Raw genomic sequence first — 23,599 nt, 5'->3', positions numbered from 1 at the left:
GCGTGGACCCAGAAGGTGTAGTGAGGTCCGAAATGAATAGTTTTTCAGTAATTACAAAGGAAACTGACATTGTGGTTGGAGAATTCCGTGAAGGGGAAGGTGAAAGTCTACTGCAGGTCTTGCAAGCTTAAATGTGGACAAATCCTCAAGGATTTATCCCAGGGTGCTGCAGGAAGCAAGGGAAGAGATTTCTGGGGTTCTGGCTGAGATTTTTAAATTTGGACTCCATTGAGGTACCAGATGACTGGAGGATAGCAAACGTGGTCCCCCTTTTCAAGAAAGGCAGCAGGGAAGAGCCTGGTAACGAGAAACGTGTGAGCTTAACATCAGTGGTAGGGAAGATGCTGGAAAAAATAGAGAAGATTAATGATCACTTGGCAAGGCAGAGACTAATCAGAGATGGCCAATGTGGCTTTATCAAGGGCAGATCCTATCTGACCAATTTGAACTCTTTGAAGAGGTGACAACGTGTATTGATGTGGGCAAAACTGTAGATGTGAATTACATGGACATTAATAAAGCCTTTGACAAGGTCCCTCATGGGAGACTGGTTCCTAAGGTTGGGCCCATGGGATCCAGGGCAAGTTGGCAAACTGAATCCAAAATTGGCTTGGCAATAGAGGACAGAGGCTGGTGGTAAAGGGTTGTTTCTGCAAATGGATGCCTGTGATGAGTGGTGTCTCACAAGGATTGGTGCTGGGACCCTTGTGGTTTGTAATGTATGTGAATGAATTGGACATGGATGTGGGAGGCAAGATCAGTAAGTTTGCTGATGACACAAAGATTGGCAGAGTTGTTGACAGTGTGGAAACTAGTCTTAAGCTGCAGAGAGATGCTGCTATTTTGTTGAAATGGGCTGAGCAATGCCAGATGGAGTTTAATGCAGACAAATGTGAGACGATGCATTTTAAGAACACTGATGAAGCTAGGTCATACACCATAAATGATAGGGTCTTGGGTAGTATTGAAGAAGAGTCCTCTGAGTACATGTACTGTACATAGATCATTATCTGTGTTGCCAGCTTCACTGTGGTTAGGAGGCCATACGGGACTCTGGCCTTCATTAGTCAGGGCATTGAATGCAGAAGTAGGAAGTTTATTCTCCCACTTTATAAATCCCTATAACCCCCACCAGCCATATCACCACTTCATATTTTCAGTTGCAAATCATTTATCTTGAGTCAGAGATCATAGCACAAAATGTCTGTTTCTAAAAGTTTATTCAAGATCATTTAAAAAAAAAGCATTCAGATTTTCAATTCTTTCACTCAAACAGTTAAAATGTGTGCTTTCAGCAATCTATCACATTTCTACGAGTCTACTCAAAACGGACATGAATTTTATAATAAGTAAAAAAAGTGAGTAAAATTGCATGTATGCATGATAAAATGTTAAGAACATCTACACACAATAAAAACAGGTACAATTTCACAAAAAACGAGCCAAAATGTACAAAAGAATTGGATAGAAGAGATAAAAATAAAGAGACACAAGATACATTATTTTTCTGGAATTATTCTTTTAAACAGTTAATCATACATATCATCGTTGTAATCATCTTCATCTGATTCTATAAAATATTTCACCTCTTTCTTGGCTCGGCCCAGCCTCGACTGAGATGCATCAGAATGTGTGCTTGATCGAATGCAGTCAGCTGTCTCGAAATCATTTTCACCATCATCATTATACAATGACTTCTTTGATTTCTAGGATAATCAGAAATAGATGACTTTATGCTAAATGTTACTGATTTAATTTTAACAACATATTATTGAATACAGAATTCAAGTCTGGAATAGATAGCGTTGTGTGTTGTACAGATTATTCCTACTACATTATTAATAATCAATTCAACCATATTTAAAATAACTAATAGAGCTGCTTAGTGGTCTAGGCAATCACAATGCATTTGACATTATGGAAGGATGATAAATATGGTAACCACAAGTGCTTTTTTTGTGGAAGCCTGTCTTATTTTTAAAATAAAATATTCTTAAATGCTGATATGAAAATCCATAAATAGGCTCTTTATCTGCTCCTGAATTTTCAATTATATTCCTTTTTCCATTGTATTATACTGATCTTTCTGATTCTTCGAAGGCATATTCAACACATTGCGCTATAGACTGCCTACATTTCTAGAGTTCTCTGCACATAATGACATTTTGCTCATCTCTTCCCCTATCTTACTACTTTCATCATGAATCCTTATTCTGGCAATACCTGCAGTTTGTTGACTGAAGAAGCAATCTTATTGTGTAACCTCAAAACTTAAATGGAAGTTACAAACAGGTCTTTTCTGAGACCAACGATCAGCTTGGGTAAGGTAGGTGAATAAGAATACTTCTACATCATCAAAAGTTTTGTATTCGTGAAATTCTTAACTTGAAATACAAGATCAAAACAAGAATGCTTGGTCAAAGTATGCAAATTGTGAAAAGCTAATTTATAGATTATTTCAAATGATGATCATTCAACAGGCAGTAGCTACACAAATAAATCAATGACATTTTCCTGATATGGAACAATAAGGATGCACACTATTACCCAAGTTCACCAAATTTTGCTCAGTGAAGTCATTCAGGATTATATTTTGAATTGAAATAAATTACGTGGATTGTTACTTTTATTTGTTCTACCCAGTAAAGACAACTAGGTCCCAAAAAATGAATTTCAACTAATATGTGAACCTTTAACAAAATGACAGAATAGCTAGAAGTAACTTTGGGAGGCATTTGCAAATAATGTTAAAAGAAAGTCAGCCTACTTAATGCTCACACTGTAACAGTATTTATTTAAAATGTATTATATTAATTTATTATTAAAGAGCTGTCCTGGAACAATCTGACCCAAGCATATGAACTTGATATTCCAATAATGGTTGGCGTGTTTTCAGTCAGTAAATGAGGTAGCCATAAAGCAGACGGTTTCCACCTGAATTAAGTTTTGTTGTAACTGCATCCTTCCAGGCAAGTAGAAAATATTCCAGCCATTTGTGGTGGCAGGGAAGCTCTATGATATTAGGAATGAAACAGTATTAAATCCCCAGTAATCTCTGCATTTATGCAACTGGTCTGATTCTAGCCAATTTTATTCCTTCAGGATGAGTAATTTCTTACTGAAGATTGTTATTATCCAACGATTGTATGACGTAAATTCCATGGCAGATATTGAAGGAACTGTATTTTTATTTTCAAACAAGTTCTGGATCTTTTTATTAATGCCTATTTCACTGGTGCCAGATTTTCTTGAACTTTATGTTAAATAGATAACTTTAAAAACAGAAGTAAAAATATTGTCTTATAGTACTGTGTACAAACCTTGCTTGCTGATGACTTATTGGGCTTCTTCAAAGGAGAATATTCATCATCTTCTGAGCCAGATTGTTTTCTCTTCTTTCCGCGACTTTTACCTGATATAAGATAAGGCAATCTTATTTTTCCTACCAGCAGCACATAAACAGAACGTTACAGGAGGCAAGCTCGAGCAGGAGTGACCATTTAAAACGGATGTTTTGAGGTCAAAGTGCTGAGCTTGAGGACTGAGTGCAGAGGCTTTAGCGGGTAGAGTGAGCGGTGCCAGGGTAAGGTCTTTCCTTTTTTAAACAAAGTAGTAACTTGAGGGGCAGAAATGACAGTCAGCCAAGTGATACACTCCTCCTGTGAAATGCAGGAGATCAAGGAGAAGTCAGGTATCCCTGACAACTGTGTTTGGAGAAGTGTGTCCAGCTTGCACACAGCTTGAATCGGCTGGAGTGGCAGTTGTGTGGACTCTGCCTCCTCCCTGTGTGCTCAGTAAGTGTTATAGAGGTGGTCACACCAAAGGATCAGCCAGTAGGTGGGAGGGGCAGGCAGGCAGTGCAGGAGTCCCCTGTGGCTATTCCCCTCTCTAAGAGCATCCAAGGTAGTGTACCTGTTGGGGGGCAATAGTCTTTCAGGGGATAGAAGCGGCAGCCAAATCAGAGGCACCATGACTGGCTCTAGTGTATAGTAGGGAAGGACCGAGTCTAGATGAGAAGTGGTGATAGGCGACTCGACTGTCTGGGGACAGACAGGCATTTCTGTGAGCTTGAGCGGGACTCCCGGATAGCGTGTTGCCTCCCTGGTGCCAGGGTCAAGGATGCCTCTGAGCAGCTGCAGGACATTATGAAAGGGGAGGGGCAGCAGCCAGCAGCCGTAGTCCACGTTGGTACTAACGACATGAGCGAGAAGGGATACAAGATCTTGCAAAGAGAATTTACAGACTGGAGTAGAAAGTTGAAAACCAGGACATGTAGGGTGGCAATCTTGGGACTACTCTGTGTGCCACATGCTAGTGAGTATAGGAAGATAGGGCAGATGAATGTGTAGCTAAAGAGCTGGTGCAGGAGGAAGAGCTTCAGGTATTTGGATCAGTGGAATCCCTTCTGGGGCAGAGGTGACCTGCACAAAAAGGGACCTAAACTGGAGGGGGAACCAATATCCTTGCAGGGAGGTTTCATAATGCTACTTGAAAGGGTTTAAACTAGTAAAATAGGGAGTGTGTCCCAGAACTATAGTGCAGCAGGTGCAGACTCAGCATGGCATGTCCAGTAGGCAGAGCAGATAGAGACAGGTGGGAAAGCATGAGAGGGTTTGTACGTTTAATTGCATTTACTTTAATGCAAGGAGGCTTGCAGGCAACGCAGATGAGCTGAGAGCATGGATCAGTCCATGAGATTTCCAATGATTGCAACGATAACAATGTGGTTGAGAGAAGGGCAGGACTGGCAATGCTCCAAGGTATAGAGGTTTCAGGCATGACAGGAGGGGGGGGGAGGGACTGTTGAACAGGGAGAGCATGACAACAGTACTCGGGGAGGATAACCTGGAGGATCAGCCACTGAGGCTATAGGTAGAACTTAGAAATAAGAAAGGGGCAATCACTGTGATACTATAGGCGTCCCAGTAGTCAGCGAGAATTAGAAGAGTGAGTTCTGTGTGCAAAAACAACAGGGTTGCAGTAGTGAGAGATTCTAACTTTCAATATTGACTGGAATTGCCTTAGTGTAATGGCTTAGAATGGGGTGAAATTTGTAAAATGCATTGAAGAGGGTTTTTAAAGCCGTATGTAGAGAGTCCTATTAGGAGGGTTGGTGGGAGCTGCACTGAACCTTATTTTAGGAAATGAGGATGGCAAGTGGTGGAAATGTCTGTGGAGGAGCCCTTTGGAAACAGCACCCACAGTTCATTAAGTTTCAAGGTAATCATGGAAAAAGATAAGGTTGGCCCAAGAGATAAGCTTTAAATTAGGGATGGACTGAATTCAACAGTGCAAGGCAAGATTGACAAAAGTAGATTGGGAGCAGTTGCTAGAGGGAAAGACAACATGTGATAGGTGGTGGTGGTGACTCCACAGGCAAGATGTTAAGAGCTCAGAGTCAGCATGTTCCTGTAAGGGTAAGAAGCAAAGATGATAAGATTAGGGAACCTTGGTTTTCAAAGGAAATTGATCAGAAATAAGGAGGAAGCATATGACTGTTATTTGGTTTTGAGTGAGTCCTTTTGAGGTTTTTTAGGGGATGTAGGAAAGAACTTCGAAGGGCAAAAAGAGACCATGAAATGGCCTTGGCAAGCAGGATTAAGGAGAAACCCCAAATATTTTATACTAAAAGCAAGAGGGTAGCTAAGGAAAGAGTTGGGTCCCTCCTCTGAGACTAAAAGAGTAATCTACGTGTGGACCCAGAGAATATGAGCAGGATCCTAAAATGAATACCTCTCCGTATTCAGCTGGGAAAGGGATGGCGAGGGGTATGCTGAAATTCTGGAACAGGTCTGTGTAAGGAAAAAGGTGATGTCAGATATATTGGCACACGTTAGGGTGGATAAATCCCCAGGGCCTGATGGGATCTATCCCGGGATGCTAAGGGAAGCAAGGGAGTAGATTACTATGGCTTTAATGGAGATCTTTGCATCTTCATTAGCTACAGGTACAGTACCAGAAGACTGGAGGATAGCTGATGTTGTTCCCTTATTCAAAAAGGAGTGTCAGGATAAGCTAGGAAACTAAAGGCTGATGAGCCTTGCATCAATAGTAGGGAAATGACTGGAAAAACATCTAAAGGACAGGATTTATGTTCACTTGGAAAGGCAGGGACTGAGTAGGAGGAGTCAATATAGTTCAGGAGTATCCTGTCTCATCTCAATTTTTCAAGGAAACAACTAAGAAATCGATGAAGGCAGAATAGTAGGCATAGTTCACATGGACTTTAACAATCTTTTGACACAGTCTTAGGTGGCTGGCTGGTAAGGAAGGCTAAGGCACATGGGATCGTAGGTGTGTTGGCAAGCTGGATCCAAAATTGGCTTGAACCATAGAACCATACAGCACAAAACAGGCCCTTCGGCCCACCATGTTGTGCCGTCCATCAAACCACCCTCACACTATCTGACCCTTTCGTCCCGCATATCCCTCTATCTCACATTCCTCCATGTGCCTATCCAACAAACTCTTGAACCTGTCCAATGTATCTGCCTCCACCACCACCCCAGGCAGTGCATTCCATGCACCAACCACTCTCTGGGTGAAAAACCTCCCCCTGACATCTCCCCTGAACCTCCCACCCATAACCTTAAAGCCATGTCCTCTCGTCTTGAGCATTGCTGTCCTGGTAAGGAGGTGCTGACTGTCTACTCTATCTATTCCTCTCAATATTTTATATACCTCTATCATGTCTCCTCTCATCCTCCTCCTTTCCAGTGAATAAAGCCCTAGCACCTTAAGCCTCTCCTCATATTCAATACTCTCCAATCCAGGCAGCATCCTGGTAAATCTCCTCTGCACCCTCTCCAACGCCTCCACATCCTTCCTATAATGCGGCGACCAGAACTGAACACAGTACTCTAAGTGAAGTCTAACTAGAGTTTTGTAAAGCTGCATCATCACTTCGTGGCTCTTAAACTCAATCCCACGACTTATGAAAGTTAACATCCCATTGGCCTTCTTAACTGCTCTAGGAGGCAGAGGATCATGCTTGAGGGGTGCTTTTCTGAATGGAACTCTGTAACCACTGAAGGGATCAGAAGACTTGGATGAAATGGACTGAGAAATGACAAATAGAGTTTAATCCAGACAAGTGTGAGGTATGCATTTTGGGATGTCGAATACTAACAAGACATATACAATAAATGGCAGGAACCTCAAGAATGTTGGGTACAGGTTCATAGCTCCTTGAAAACAATGACACAGGTGGATAGGGTTGTGAAGAAGGTGTTCGAAACATTTGCCTTCTTAGGCCTAGGTGTTGGGCATAAGAGTTGAGATGTTATGTTGCAGTTGTACAAAAACATTGGTCAGGACTCAATGGAATATTATCTACAGTTCTGGTTGCAGACTACAGAAAGGATATGGTAGCATTAGAAAGAGTGCAGAAGAAATTCACCAGGATGTTGCCTGGAATGGAGGGATGTGCTTATAAGGAGAGATTGGATAGGCTGGTTTTATTCTCACTGGAACTTAAGAGGCAGAGGGGTAACCTTATAGATGTTTTTAAAATTGAGAGTGGGATAGTAAAACTGGAGGGCATAGGTTTAAGGTGAGAAATTTAAAGGAGATCTGAGAGGCAAGTTTATCCACACAGAGGATAATGGTTATGTGGAATGAGCTGCTAGAGGAAGCTGTGGAGGCAGATATAATTCCAAAAAGAATTTGGACAGGTACTTGGATAGGAAATGAGTAGAGGGATGTGGGCCTAATGTGGGCAAATGGGAATAGCGTAAGTAGACATCACAGCCAGCATGGATGAATTGGGCCGATGGGTCTGTTTCAGTGTTGTGCAACTCTATATAAACATACTAATGTGTCAGAAAAAGAATTTTAAGATAACTAAAAAATATGGTAGTTGGTGTAAAAGTTTTTTTCAAAGATACCTTTTGTACCTCCCGCTTTCTTTGGCATGCCAAAGTCCAAGTCTGATTCAGAATCAGAGTCTGAACGTTCTGCTTTCTTCGGTTTGGGCGGCTGCTTCCGTTTTGCTGTTGTTGCCTTTTTCGGCATGCCACAGCCCAAGTCAGAGTCAGAATCCACAGGGTCTGATTTCTTCGGCTTAGGTGGTCGCTTAGGCTTGGAGGTACCATCAGGGTTGGATGTTTTTTTCACTGCTGAATATGATTGGAAAGACTGAGTTATAAACATCTATACAAACGTAGAATTTGGCAGGATACAGGAAAAATGGTGAAACAGCAGTATCTAGGATTTCATGACAAGTTATGATAGTGCAAATAATAAACCTATCTTGCTAAAAACGAAGGAATGCAAAAAGAACTTTGGCTATTGGTTATATAGTACAGATTACAGAACTTGGGGAAGGAAACAGGAAGAGAAATGCTAACATGATAAAAATGTAGGGACACAACAGATTGAATTTAATGTCATCCGTTATTAACAAAGATAGATTGAAAGGTGGCAGAGGATAAAATGGGTTTCTACAAAGCACCCAGGACTGGTTTGTGGGTCAGGTGTGATTTCAGTCCAACAAAAGAGCGCTCCTTCATCTAGTTGTAGAAATGTAAGCATATTAGAATATAGACAGCAGCAACCAGAACATCATCAGAAAAAAAACAAATTCGTGAAATACGTTGCAGGTTCAGCAGTATCTATGGAGAGAAATTCCAAAGTCAACAGGTAAAGAGACAAACAAAACTTCCAGATGGATATTCCTGGCAAAGAAGTGGCCATGAATTAAATGATACCATAAATTTATAAATCAGTGATTTTTAAGGCTTATACTTTTTGCACTTTTTATTACTTTACCTCTGGTTGTAAAACTATTAGCAACAACTTGCCTCATCACCTTAAAGATAGACACACACTGAAAAGGGCACTTGAAACTCAGCTAAATGTTCAATCCAAAAGAACTTATCTCGAGTACTGTGGATCCTTAACACTGCAATGACTTATCAGCAGTCATATTTCTAGTATCCCACGTATTTAAGTTTCAAATAGTTTAGTGTAAAGACAGCCAAACAAAATCCAGATTAGCAGCAGGCCACGTGGCCATCCACGTCTATTCCTCCAATCGATAAAACTGTGGCTGAACTTATCACCTGCATTTGCCCACTCAATCCTACAGCCCTCAATTTCCCTAGTGCTGTCTTAATCCTGAATATATTAATTGATTGATCCATAGTCAACTATGATAGTGACATCCAAAATTTACAGCCTTCTCTGTAAGAAATTTCTTCTCTCAATCCTTAATCATTAATCCTTAATAATGTTCCAGGTTCTCAGGGAAAACCATCTACCCTGTTATGTTTTCGAGGAATGTTACACATAAGATTATCGAACTCTGATGACAGAATTGGAACTAAAATATTAATCTAATTCTGTAGTTGCATGTGGCTCTGCATTTACTGGCTTTACAGCAAGCATTTTCATTTTTCATACAATTTTGGTATTGGTACTAAAAATCCATTCTGGCAGACAAATTACAGTTCATATTCAATTTCTTTTATCACTGCTTCTAATACTATTTCCTGGCTTTTGTTCTCAGTTCCATAATTCTATTAAAGGATTAAAGATAACTGCTTACCTTTCTTAGCAGCAGGTGTAAGTGTCTGTGATTTCACAGGAGACTTGTGAGAGCTTTTGATACTGCTGAGAGATGAATATACTAGAGAGGATGCTTCATCGCTGTCTGATTTTAATATATCTGTACACAGAAAAATGATTCAACAACTTGAAGCACTCAAGTATGCAATAACAGTAAGGATTTACCATTAAACATTGCCTTAAATATCAATGTATCTTGACAATTTACAAAGGCAGCAATAAGTTAGACACTGAGCCAATGTGGAAAACATCAGGCAGAGTGACTAAAAATTTAGTCAAAGAATGTGTCCTATGATCAAGGAGTGCCGGAGGAGCAGTGGCTGAAGGAGGAAATGTGCAAAAGCAGACATTAAGGGGAGAGGATTTCATGTGCGTAGTTCACTACATGCCCAACAATGGCGTGAGCAAAGAGGGCACATCAAAAAAAAACAAAAACGCTAGAGAATTTAGACCGCTACTTTCACTGCATTCTGAGGAAGGGAAACTTCAAATCTTTTAGAACAAAGGCGATAAATACTTTTTGCAAATCATGCATTTGGGCACCTGAATCCCTCTGCGCCCAGGGCTCTCAATTTATGTAATATGTCCATTTTGGCAAGAAACATAAAAATCAATTTCACTACACCACCCCCCCCCCCCCACCCCACACTTGCCAGAATTTTGTCCACTCACTTAACCTATCTGATTCCACTTGTAGAGACAGAGATCTACACAGTGTGGAAAACAAGCTTTTCGATCCAGCTGGTCCACGCCAACCAAGTTGCCTAACTGAATGAGTCCCATTTGCTGCACTTGACCCATATCCCTCTGAACCTTTCCTATCTATGCACCTGTCCAAATGTCTTTTAAATGTCATAATTGTACCCTCCTCTACCCCTTCCCTCTGGCAGCTCATTCCATATACTCACCATCCTCATTATGAATAAAGTTGCCCCTCTTAAATCTTTCCCCTCTTACTTTAAACCTATTGGCCTACAGTTTTGGACTCCCCTACCATGGGGAAGAGAATTGGGATTCACCCTATCTATGCCCCTCATGATTTTATGAACCTCTAAGATCACCCTAGCCTCTTCAGCTCCAAGGAAAAATGTCCTAACCTATCCAGCCTCTCCTTATAACTCAAACCCTCCAGTCCCAGTAACATTCACAAAAATCTTTACTGCACCCTTTCCAGTTTAATGACCACCTTCCTGTATGCAGTACTCCAAATATGGCCGTTTCAACTTCTGTAATCAATGTCCTAACCACTGAAGGCAAGCATGCTGTCAGATCCAGTTATTTTCGAATCCGCAGGTTCTTTCAGGAGTCCAGGAATGAGTTGAAAACAACTTGGTGCTTCACAAAGTTTTATTGGAAAAGCTTAAAACAAAGAAACAGTCACAGAGCACATGGCACTAGCGTTACTACTAGGAGATGAGCCGAAACAAAGGAACTAAAAATGAGCCGGGGGTGGGGGGGGGGGGAGCAAGAGAGAGATTAACAAAAAAAAATGACACCTTTTGTACCTGAGATAAGAGGTACTCCTTAGCTAACAATAGTCCAATCAGGAAACCTATTAGATACCTGTGGCCAAACCAACCAATGAAAAAACACATTCACCTGATGGACGAACCAATAAACTAGAAAAGGCCATTCTTTGTACAGCCACTTGAGGTGTATTAAACACTATACATGTTAAAAAAACTAATTAAAACAGTCGAATCCAACAGTGCCAAAACACCACCCTGTCTACCTGTGTCACCATTTTCAAGGTAATATGTACCTGCACCCCTAGGTCTCTCTGTTCTACAACACTCCCCAGGGCCCTATCACTTTGCAAGTCTGCCCTGGTTTGTCTTACCAAAGTGCAATACCTTGCATTTATCTGAATTAAATTTCATACATAGCCTTCTTGTGTCTCTTCACAGCTTACTTTCCTACCTGTCATCAGCAAAACCAGCAATAATACCTTAAATATCTTCATCTAAGTCATTTCTATAAATTGTAAAAAGGTGAAGCCCCAGCACACTGTGACACACTACACCTTGCCAATCATAAATGGACCCATTTGTGCCTACTGTTTCATGTTAGCCAGCCATTCTTCTATCCATGCACCATACCAATATGTTAGCTAAGTATAGTATATCCACAGAAGTAGTGCAGACAAATGGGATCTGTGTAGATGGGCAAAAAGAGCAGCATGGATGTAGTGGACTGAAAGGCCTGTTTTCCGTGCTGTACCACTCCAAGTTGAGATTCGGCTAAGACTTGGAGTCAGATATGGTGAAGAACAGATAGATCTAGGTGTCATCAAGTATACATGTGGATGCTGATCCCTTATCAACACATGCTGGGGCCAAAAGGTAATGTCAAAATGAAAAGCAGGAGACAAAGAATTTGATCCTTGGGGAAATCCAGATTGATTACATAGGGTGGGAAGTGAACCTACCAATGGCAACAACTTGGTGAGAATGGAACCAAGCAAATAAACTCTGTGAATTGAGAGGGATAAAACTGAAGTCAACAGGAAGGATTAAATGGAATTACTAAAAAGTAGAAAAAGAATTCTGAACAAGAATTTAATGAGACTAAAGATGTACAAATCTCCTGAAGAGTTTTTTCCACCATCAAGTTACAAAAAAAAGTGAGGAAATCGTTGATGTTTTAGTCATGATTTTTTCAAAACAGTTGCCACCTGGATTGGAAAACTGCCAATATCACTCCATTATTTAACAAAGATAATAGAAATAAACTATGACTGAACAATTACACAAACATAAGTTCATCAGAGAGTCAATGCAGATTTGTAAAAGAATTTGCTTAAAGAATTTAGCTGAATCTCTTGATGAGTTAATTAAAGTAACAGATGTGGGAGCGTTTATAGTTGCTAGTTCTTGCCTTACAGATGTCCTCAGATTCCACAGAAAAATGCACTGAACTGGAAATAACTCATTGGCCTAGATCAGGAATTAGTTAGAAGGTACAAGGCAGAAGCTAGAGGGTACAGGATTTGTACAGTAATTGACTAGCCATGTTCATCCTGGCAACTGTACTTGGCTGTCAGCTTTTCACAATATTCATAAATATTTGAATAAAGAATCCAAAGAAAGCTACCACTGAACTTATGTTACAGAACTTCTGATTCAGAGGCCTGGACTTTTGTCAACTTTAAATCCCTAGATTTAAGTAATTAATGAGTAATGAGCAAGTAATGAGTTTGTTAATTGAACAGAAATAATAAGTAATAAAATGCTAATATCAATAATGGTGAACACAAAATAACCATTTGTCCATAGTAAAGGGCCTAAAATTACAGGGCATAGGCTTAGGGAATGTGGTGAGAGATTCAGAGAGGATCTGAGTAAGAATTTTTTTCAGCCACAGGACAGCTGGAATCGGGAATGCACTGCCTGAGTGGGTGATGGAGGTGGATAACATTCACATACCAGTAATATCTAAATAAGGAATTGAATTGCCAAGGCATAGAAGGCTATGAACCTGGTAAATGGGAATAATTTATGTGGATACTTGATGGTCTGTATGAACGTGGTAGGCTGAAGGGGCCTGTTTCTGTGCAGTATGACTCCATGACCAGATTATCAGAAAAGTCTATGGTTGACTAAAGCCCTTGTAGGGAATGAAGCTCAGCGATGTGTATCCAGCCTGGTTTATGTATGATCCCAAACCAAGATTCTTAAGTACTCAAGTTGAACAATCCACTCTGACAAAATGCAAGAACAATCACTTAGATACTGGTTTCTGATGCATCAAAACCCTAACAAATCACCAGCACTGAGAGTTTATGCCAAGATCAACAAAGCTGGCCCACAGCCTAATTGCTAATATCTTTCTTCAATATCCTCTTATTAAGGGCAGGACGGATCCAATAGGAGTGGAGGCACAGTGATATACTTTTGGAAGACAGTGGTTCTGAGATTTAGTCATAGAGAAATAGAGCACAGAAACAGATCCTTCGATTGACTAAGTCCTCACCGACCATCGACCACCTAGGTATACCAATTCTACATTAATCCCACTTTTTTTAAAATTCTCCCCCCAGGTTCTACATTTCATCTGCACGATTTAGTGGCCAATTAACCTATGAACACTCAAGTCTTTGAAATGTGGAAGAGAACTGGAGCACCCAGAGGAAACCCAAATGGTCACGTACAGCACCCAAGGTCAGGATTGAACTTGGCTCTCTGGTGCTGCGAGGCAGTAGATCTACTAGCTGTACTACTGTGCAAACTTAACATCAACTCCAAACCCTATGAAGTCTCATTGTATTAGGTCAAACAAGGATTTATCACTTACCACCCTTCCCGTGCCATTAAACACTACTTTTTCCATGCTGAACACTACTTGGAAGCAGCACTGAGAAAAGCAGGGCTACAGAATGGAATCTGTCTTCTGTATCAACCAATAAAGAGTGGCTAAGTATTACCTGAACTGATCCAGTGTTAAAGGACAAAGATGGAAGACAGTGAAAGGATCAACGAGGAAAACACATATTTGAAATGTTCAGTCTACTTATCCCAGATGCATCTATCCATGACAATAATGGTGGGAGTGGTGTATAGTCACTGTGGAAACTAAATACTGCCTTCACACTTGAATACATCTTTCATGGTGGTGTTAAATGAAACAAATTTGGAATGAACTTCAGTGCTAAAATCTGTGAACCCATGAAGTGTCTACATTACTCACATTCCACCACAATCTGCAACCTCATGCTCTGGTCTTTCCTTCCATGCTGCCATTACAATCAAACCAGGGGATCAATCCAGGTTGAATAAGATATGTAGGAAAGTGTGCCTTAAGCAGTACCACTAAAGTGCAGTGATTGAGTTATGACTGAGTCTCTGAACTGCAGTATGTGATTGTTGGGAAAAGTGAGAGTGACTGCAGTACTGGTGGGTGGGATTTAGCCTGAAAGAGGAAAAATGGATTAATAGAGCTAAAACAAATTAACTGGAAGACAGCAGACTAACGGTCAGAAATTGTGCTTTAAGTACCACAGGTGATGAAAACTGAAGAGTGTAAACCAACCAGTAAAAAGAAACAAGAGACGTGTGAGTAAAATATCAGGGCACAGGACAGGCTTAGAGTGTCTGGGTCAACAGACACACAGAATAAACAATGAATCGCCAATGTAAATTTGGCATGGCTGCGTGATGATACCTAGGAGAAGCCTTGGTAGTTAAGAATAAAAGTAGATAATTGATAACATGAGATTACAATGAGAGGTAAACAGGCACAAGACTTAATGGGAATTGTCTATCAGCCCATAATCACAGCTGTGCCTTGGCAGAATGCAGAAATCAGATGAACATAAAACAGAGGCAGGACATGTTAATGGGGAATTTTAATTTTCACACAGACTGGTATAGACAGACAAGTCTAAAAGTGTAGTAAATTTCTGGAATGTGCAGAAGATAATTTTCTGTAACCCTATCTTAAGATCAGAGTAAAGTGGAACATTCCAAAAAGTCAAAAATCAGCACAGATCCTAGCAAATGAGAGAAAGCGATCTATCAAATCTCCTTGTGATCCTTTAAACTCCAACAGTTTAAAGCTTTACAATTTCGAATTTCTAACCAATTTTTGGGAGAATAAAACAAACTTAACATGTTCAATTTGTAATGTTGCAATCTGACAACATGTTAACCATCAGACTGGACACCATCAAGTCTTCAAACTGTTGTTGAATGTTAAGAGACTACACATCTATCAGCAACCTTCAAAGTAAGAAGTCAATATTGTTTACTCAAACATCAACATATAAACAATTATGTAGGATCCACTGGGTGCTTTTAGCCAAAAACGTTAAAACCTAGTACATAAAGACACTAATATGTGAACTATAATGGACATTAGATCATTAAATTTGATTCGCTGCAAAACTCTCCCCACCCCCCTGATCCCAGCAAAACAAAAAATAAAAGTAGCTTTATAATTTTGTTAAGAACAATAGTTTGACCTACCTGTTTCTTCTGATCTCTCATGATATGATGATGAAGAGAATATATTTTCTGGCTCATGGTTTTTTGTGGGCTGTGGGGTAACCTTCCCAGCACTAGGTTAAACAAAAATAAAAATCAGAATTTATAATAAACCAATGTTTGAATATCTTGCTAAATTTGTTACTTGACCTTAAGTTGGAGAGAGAGAACAGAGAATGGGAGCCTGCCAGCAGACAGTGCTCCAGCATGAAAACGTCTCCAATTTCAATGGATGGATCTGTGGCTCTGAAATCAAATTACTAAATCACCTCAGATCCTTCAGTGAACCATGATAGAAGTCATCCTTGAAATAAAAGAATACCATTCACAAATTCAAAACTTCAGGTCATCTAATGGATTTCAAAGCATAATTTCTGAAAAGTTATTAGTATATGCCATGTTCACTTCAAGGATGAACTTAAGGTGTTACATCATGGAATAAGATGTTCAACTCTAATAGCACAAAGTGAAACAAATCATCTTTACTGAAATCAGAGCACACTGGACGGTTAAGTTTTAACAGCAATAACAATTACTCGCCAATGGAATTTACGATAAACAAATATCCCTCTGGCAAGCAGTGAACACATCCAAAAACTAACCAATTAAAATAGTTCTTGACAAGATATTTTTCCTCACTATTTTGAGAGATCCACTGAATCATCATCATAAGTTCATTCATTACTATCTTAGTTGCTTGTCTATAAAGTAAATATGAAAATAAACTGAATGGGGACCGCAGATTTCACAAATTGTTATTAGGCATTAAGGCTGCTGTTGAACAAATCTATTTAGTCACGTTTACTATATATACGATTTTTTTTCTAGAAACAAAACAAAAAATACAGCATAATAACACAATCAGGCAAATTAATTTGTGGTAAATATGAAACTCAAAACAATAACCTTATACACAATGCAATAAGGGTACAGTACAATAAGGCCAATAATCAAAAAGGTCTACTGGAAAATATCCTAGAATAAAACTAATCTATTACCATATATTTAGTTTCAAATTGAGTGTTGCCATCCTTAATAGTGAAACACACGAACATTTACTGAATTGAGACACACAAGGGAATCTTGGGCCAAGCGTCAGCCTGAAATCCAAGACCTTGACTTTTTTTAAAACCATATTTTAAGTTTATAAAACATCTTACTCTTCTGATGGTGACCTAGAAAGTTACTTTTTATTGCAAAAAAAACAAACTGCTGGAGGAACCCAGCGGGTCAAGCAGCATCTGTGGAGGGAAAGGAATTGTCAATGTTTCAGGTTGAGACCCTTCATCAGGACTTTTTATAATCTAGTTATTGTTTTGGACTTTTTAAAATCTAGTTATTGTTTTACCAGGCATCATATTGCTGAAACGGGGCCAATATGAATTATAAAAGTTAATAAGTAACAGAATTAGTAAAGACATTTCCACAGGAAACATGAATAATTATCTAATGAGTCTCTTGTTTTTTTTCCTCAAAACAATCAGCTTCCAAACACATAAGGGCTAACAGCTATTCATGACAGTAATTTACATATGACATTATTGCTTAAACCTTGATTAAAACTTAAACTTAAATTCATGTGGTGTCTTTAGTTTAAGGCAATTTGCAAGCAAAGAAACTAAAGCCATATGAAACGAGAAGAAATAAATAGGAGTGGCAATAAACTTGGTCAAAGAGGTGAGATTTGAGGATTACAGAAGGAGAGATATACAAGGAGGCAAAGGGGTTTATTTAAAGAATTCTACGTTGTGAGGTCAACGTGACAAGGATGCAGCTGCTAATGGCTGGCATTAGGGGGGCATGCATAAGTGATGCAAGTTAAATAGGGGAAGCTGGCAAGGATGAGAGTGCAGTCAAAATATGGAGTTTGGGAGAATAAGAGCAAAAACTTAAATGCAACTCCACGTGAAACACAGACTTACACATGCACAATGCCAAATTGGGAGGCCTGTAACTTAAGTAAATTACTTGCCTACAACCCCATTCTGCAACACTGTACTGAAGTCTACTGCCAATACTCCCTGACCCTCTAACTCTAAACATCAGCCTTTCCTCTTTTATATCCAAACTCAAAATGCCAGTCCTTAACACTTCACTGATTCCAAAACTCCATATGTTAGCTTTCCATCCTGACTCCCAACTCACTCTCCCACTATGATCTCAAACCATTCATGCTCAAATACAATTCAGCCTGTGGTTCCTTACTTGGTACTCCAAACACCTTGTAGTAAAGGCCAACCTACCGTTTGTCTTCCAAACGGCTTGCACCTGCATGTTAGTGTTGCACTTAATGAACCAGTGAATCAAGTTCCATCTGTACACCAGCACTATTTTCACACCATTTAAAGTTGCTATTTCTTTCTAACACTTTCTGACTTTTAATTCCATTTCCCATCCTCTCACCCACTTAATCAATCAGTCCACATCACAATTCACTTTCCCAACTAATTTAATTTCATTAGGAAATTTGGATACGTCTTGAATCTACTCAGCAACTGAGCATCCACAACCCTCAAGTAGAGAATTCTAAAGATTCCCATCTCAGTCATGAATGGCTAGTCTCTTATTTTGAGAATGCAACCCTGTTCTTTAATTGGTTTACCCGGGATTAAACAGATGAAACATTTGTTTTTCTACTGGCAATTTACAGGAATTTGCCCCTCATCTCTATGTAATTAGCTTCAAGGCTCAAGTTTCTAACTGATATATGCTCATATTGAACAATGCGAAATTTTATTATATTGTGATCACTTTTTCCTGGAGGAATAGTTAGAGATTTTTAATCAACCCAGTCAGACAATCCCTTACCATGATATTCCTAATTAACCCTGATACCATTTGATTCAATCTCTTCTGAATGCACTTGTAAATCCTGACAATCTTAATGAAGTTCAGTGTCCAGAATGAAACAATTCTGTTCATGTGTTTTTAGGGTTTAGCAGAAGCAGAACTATTTTGATATTGTTTGCTAACCCTGCCACAGGCATTAAATAAACATTTTAACTTTTCCCATCACCTCCATTAACATTTTAATGATTAGTTTTTACTTTTATTTTCCTGAGGAAAATAGATCACCTCACACTCCAATGCACAAAATCTTCTTACTTCACTATCTATGTCTTCTAACTTTTGCTAAAAATCCTGAGCTCACCACTTGCAGATTTAAAATTATGAATTTATGCCCAACCACAGGTCAAATATACAAATCAAATGAATGCTGTTCCTATACCAGCTCTAATCCAAGTTGGTTCAGTGAGCATATTCTGCAGCAAAAAGTGTCAGGGAATTACTGCAAGTTTGCACTCTGCTACTGGTCTCCATGAGTCATCCAGAGCCAAAACACAGTCAAGAAATCATTGCTGATGATAGCCAAAAAGCTGGATGTTCTAGATCACACAGAACTTCCCCAGGAAAATGTCTATTTTAAAGAAAAGAGTTTTTAAAAGTAACCTCTTTAAATTAAGGACAACTAAATATTTATTTTTATATCAGTAAGTCATCTTCCATTTTCTTATTAATGCTTAGTAGTAAGCACGAACCTGACCAGACTGTGCCAGTTAAAAAGATCACTAGACTTTCTTCCAAACTTATAAACGATATTAAAATCTCTGCCCTGATACCAGATCATGGAGGATTTCTACTAAAAGGTAGTGAGTACAAATGATAATATTTCTAGTGGAAAGGAATGCAAAGTAACTACTGTTTCAAGGCTGCAATCAGTTCAAATGACGGACTGCTGATCCAAATAGTATTAACTCGATGCCTTGTGAATTTCTTTACAGTTACCAGTTACTTATTAATATGGAAATTCCAGAGACTTTCAGGCGACTTAAACAAGTAACAATTAAAACATAAATAAAAATCACAGAGAGAACATTCTTCAGTACGTAATGTTGATGGCCTGTGAAAGGAAGCAGAATATCCAATGGCTCAGTGTACAAGTTAGTGGCTCGGCGACCTTCAGAGAAGAAATCTTGAGAAGGTAATTTATATAGAAAACGAAATAAATTTAATTACTAACTGCAGAGATGTCTGCTTTGATTTGGTGGTGAAAAAATCATCATCATCATCATCATCTTCATCCTTTCCACCGTTGTCTGAAGGAACAAATTCAGCATCCCTTTCTTCCACACTTGGAGATTCGGATTTCATTTTCAAATCCTCATCGTCATCTGCTTCCTCTTCGGAGAAATCAAAAGTATACTTTGGCTTTTCAGCTATGGAAACAAAGTTACAATTATAAATTTATATTAATTGTATATTGGAAAATAACAATTTTCTGAACTGGCACAAACCTAGAACTGAGAGTAAGCCTGGGAAAGGAATTTCAATACCAAATATACTGCTCTGTATGTTTTCAAAAAAGCCATTTGAAAAGATTTTCAGTTTATTAGTCTCCTCCCCACAAAGTCGTCAATGGAAGCACCCAGTCACTCACACTTGAAGCTAGTGAAATAATGTATCACAAAGAGAAAACAAATGGCATGTCAGCCTTTCTTGCACGAGCATTGGGAGTGAAAAACTAGGGTGTAGGTGAGGCCATGCCTGGAGTACTGTATACAATTTAATAAATCCTTTTCTTATTTAATAAAGGATATACTGGCATTGGAGGCGGTCCAAAAGGGATTTACATAGCTAATTCCTGTCCTATCATGGGTGGTGAAAGAAATTAGATTGGTATTCCTTGGAGTTTAGAAGAATGAGGGCGATCTTTATTGAACTTACAAGATCCTTTAGGGCATGAAAAGGTAGATGTTAAGATAACCACTAGTGGGAGAGTCTCAAATAGGGGGGGTAAAGTTACAAGATTTGGAGAGGGATGGTCACTTAAAACTGAGGTGCATAGGAACTTCCTCTTGCAGAGGATGGTGAAACTCTGGAATTGTCTGCTCTGGAGAGGCTAGATCATTGGACGTGTTTAAAGAGGAAGCAGAGAAATGATTGGGGAATTGAGGGCTCTGGCTCTGGGGAACTGGCACAGAAGAGATGGGGTCTGGGGTAAATCAGCCATGATCACAATGAATGACAGGGTAGGCTTATGGCCTATTCCTACTTCCTTATGTTCTTAACTGCCATATCACCCCATCATCACTTTTGTCTGATTTGCATTAAAAAAAATCTAACTACTGTAATTAGCTCAGATTAACAGCTGAATTATTTAAATTAGGCATTTACAGTGTTATTAAAGAAAGTGAATATGGATGGTGTGAATAGCTTGGATTCACTGTCCTTTTTGGGTAGTGGCATATGCTTGTGTGGAAGATTTTCTTGATTACAATCCAGTTCAGCAATGCAGAAGTCAATTTAAATCAGATACAAAAGAGTGGTTGGGCATTAAACTGGCTAGGCAAACAAAATGTTTTAATTTTTCAAATGCAAATGAGAATGTTAGAAATAAATACTGCTCAATCTAATAAACATCCCTAAACATCAGAAAGAAAGAAACAAAAATGGGTTACAATTTCATGAAAAGATCATAGGAGATTGGTCTTTATCCAAAAATACTGTGCCGCTTTCCATCAAACAAAATATATTTTTCATTTTTTTTGTGCAGGAAATTGCCACAAACAGATTAGCCATGATCTGGATGAATGGCAGAACAGGTTCAAGAGGATGGATGATTTATTTTCATTCATAGAACAGTACAGCAAAATACAGGCCCTTCAGCCCACAATGTTGTACCAACCTTTAAACCTCGCCTAAGACCGTCTAACCCCTTCCTACCACATATTCCTCTATTTTAAATTCCTCCATATGCTTATCTAGTAATCTCTTGAATTTGACCAATGTACCTGCCTCCATCACCGCACCAGGCAGCTCATTCCATGCTCCAACCACTCTCTGGGTAAAAAAACCTTCCTCTGATATCTCCCTTGAACTTCCCACCCATTACTTTAAAGCCATGCCCTCTTGTATTGAGCATTGGTGCCCCGGGAAAGAGGCACTGGCTGTCCACTCTATCTATTCCTCTCAATATTTTGTACACCTCTATCATGTCTCCTCTCATCCTCCTTCTCTCCAAAGAGTAAAGCCCTAGCTCCCTTAGTCTCTCCTCATAATGCATACTCTCTAAACCAGGCAGCATCCTGGTAAATCTCCTCTGCACCCTTTCCAACGCTTCCACATTTTTCCTATAATGAGGCAACCAGAACTGGACATTTACATTTTTTAATTTGCTCCTTCAAGATAGTTTGACACCAGACTTCGATAGACTTTTAGTTCTACCCTATACAAAGAAACTGAATCCCGATGGTGGGTTGAAGGTCCTTGACATCAAGCCAAGGAAGATTAGTAAAACTAAAGCTAACTGGAATCAATTAGAGATTGTCCTTTAGGCAGAAATGGAAAGGAAGATGGTTGTTCTTGTTGAAGGAGAAGACAACACTGCAGGATTCCTCAGAAAATTATTCTAGGCACAAGCATCTACAGATGCTTCATCAATGACCTTCCCTTCATTACTAGGTCAGAAATGTGGATATTCACTGATGATTCAGCAGCTCTCAGTTTCTTTGGCACCTCCTGAGCATTTAGGCTTCAGAAGATAAGTGACAAATAGCAAACATGTCACACATGTCAGAAAATGACCATCTCTGACAAAGTCTAACCACCTTCTCTTGACATTCAGCAGCATTATCATTTCTGAATCTTCACCATCAACATCCTGGTGTTTATCATTGACTATAAACAACTGGAATACCCATATAAATACTATGGTTCCAAAAGAATGCCAAAGGCCAAGTATTCTGCAGCAAGCAACTCTCCTCTTGACTCCTCAAAGTCCTCTCATCACTTAGAAGTATAAGCCAGGAGCAGGATGGAATAATTCACAGTTTTCTGCATGAATGTAGCTTCTCCAATCAAAAGTCTTGATGCAGTAAAGGACAAAGCGCGCCCCCCCCCTCCTTTAATTGGCAGCCCATCCACCAACCTATTAATTCCCTCAACCACAATGCAAAGTGGCTTCATTGTCTATCATCAATAAGATGCACCTTGGCAAGGTAATAGGCATCTTCCAAATGTGACCAGCACATGATCTCCACCACAAGGCGGCAGGGACATGTGAAAGTCACCAACTGAAAGTTTTCCTACAGTCACATTCACCCTGGTTTGAAAATATATTGCCACTTCTTCAGCGACACTGGGTCAAAATCCTGGAGCTCCCTATATAATACTCACCACAAGAACTATAGCATGATAGTGGGTAAGCACCAGCATGGCAGAACTTTGCTGAACTTTCTGGTGATGCGCATATTCCAGGAGAGAATAGAAACACAAAAAAGCAGAGACTTCTATTATTACATTAAGGTCCAGCTATTAGGGGGTTATTCACGTTAGTCACCTGCAGCTCTACGAGGCGTGATCTCTCTTGGAATATACGTCAAGTCGGGTTCTTCAAGGTCATCATCTGACTTGGATTCTGAATCAGACCAGGGGTTCTTTTTCTTTCCCTTTTTGACTTGAGATTTGGAAGTCTGAGGTGTTTTTCTTGCTCTGGCACCTGATAACCAAAAACAGAAGTGGATACCATAAGGGACTTCTCACTTTGTAATCTGAATCAATTACACACATATTAGTCTCAATGTACAAAATATGTGATCTTATTGACAATTTGTTATCAAAAGACACAGGTGGTGGAGTTCCTGCTTTATACCTCCAGCAATCCAGTTCAATCCTGGCCTCTGGTGCTATCTGCGAAGTCTGCACCATTCTCCCCATAACTGTGTGAATTTCCTCTGGGTGCTCTGATTTCCTCCCACATCTCAAAGATGTGCAGTTGGTGAATTAATTGGCCATTCTAATTTGCCTCCAGGGTGTAAATGAGGGGTAGAATCTGGGCAGAACTGATGGGAATGTGGGGAGGTTGAAAAAAGGGATTAATAACAATGGGTACTTAATATTTGGTGCAGACTTGGTAAGCCAAAGGGCCTGTTTCTGTGTTCTAATTTATTCATAAAGTACAAAATGGGTATATAAGTGAACATAAGCTAACCTTGGCCACTGTGTATTGTTTTAACTTGCAGTATTTTTTGATTTACATTGCTTGAAACTTT

The 23,599-nt window shown here is 39.4% G+C and overlaps 1 protein-coding gene across 3 annotated transcripts in view; it reads right to left on the bottom strand.

The window, feature by feature from the left end:
- Positions 1 to 1,203: 1,203 nt before the first annotated feature.
- Positions 1,204 to 23,599, bottom strand: part of top2b (DNA topoisomerase II beta) — a 95,048-nt gene continuing 72,652 nt past the window's right edge. The window contains exons 30-36 of one of the 3 annotated variants that reach the window (XM_052016984.1): positions 22,888 to 23,046; positions 19,570 to 19,765; positions 15,531 to 15,622; positions 9,548 to 9,667; positions 7,887 to 8,117; positions 3,321 to 3,412; positions 1,204 to 1,706 (exon numbers count right to left, since the gene is read on the bottom strand). In XM_052016984.1, coding sequence (XP_051872944.1) covers positions 1,530 to 1,706; positions 3,321 to 3,412; positions 7,887 to 8,117; positions 9,548 to 9,667; positions 15,531 to 15,622; positions 19,570 to 19,765; positions 22,888 to 23,046 — 1,067 coding nt within the window. In that variant the 3' untranslated portion in view covers positions 1,204 to 1,529. Of the gene's footprint in view, positions 1,707 to 2,199; positions 2,385 to 3,320; positions 3,413 to 7,886; positions 8,118 to 9,547; positions 9,668 to 15,530; positions 15,623 to 19,569; positions 19,766 to 22,887; positions 23,047 to 23,599 lie in introns of those variants that run through there. The other 2 variants (XM_052016985.1, XM_052016986.1) reach the window with 2 other exon arrangements.

This window comes from Pristis pectinata, chromosome 5, assembly GCF_009764475.1.
Source record: "Pristis pectinata isolate sPriPec2 chromosome 5, sPriPec2.1.pri, whole genome shotgun sequence".
NCBI lineage: Eukaryota > Metazoa > Chordata > Chondrichthyes > Rhinopristiformes > Pristidae > Pristis > Pristis pectinata.
This window is presented reverse-complemented; position numbering and strand designations above follow the sequence as displayed.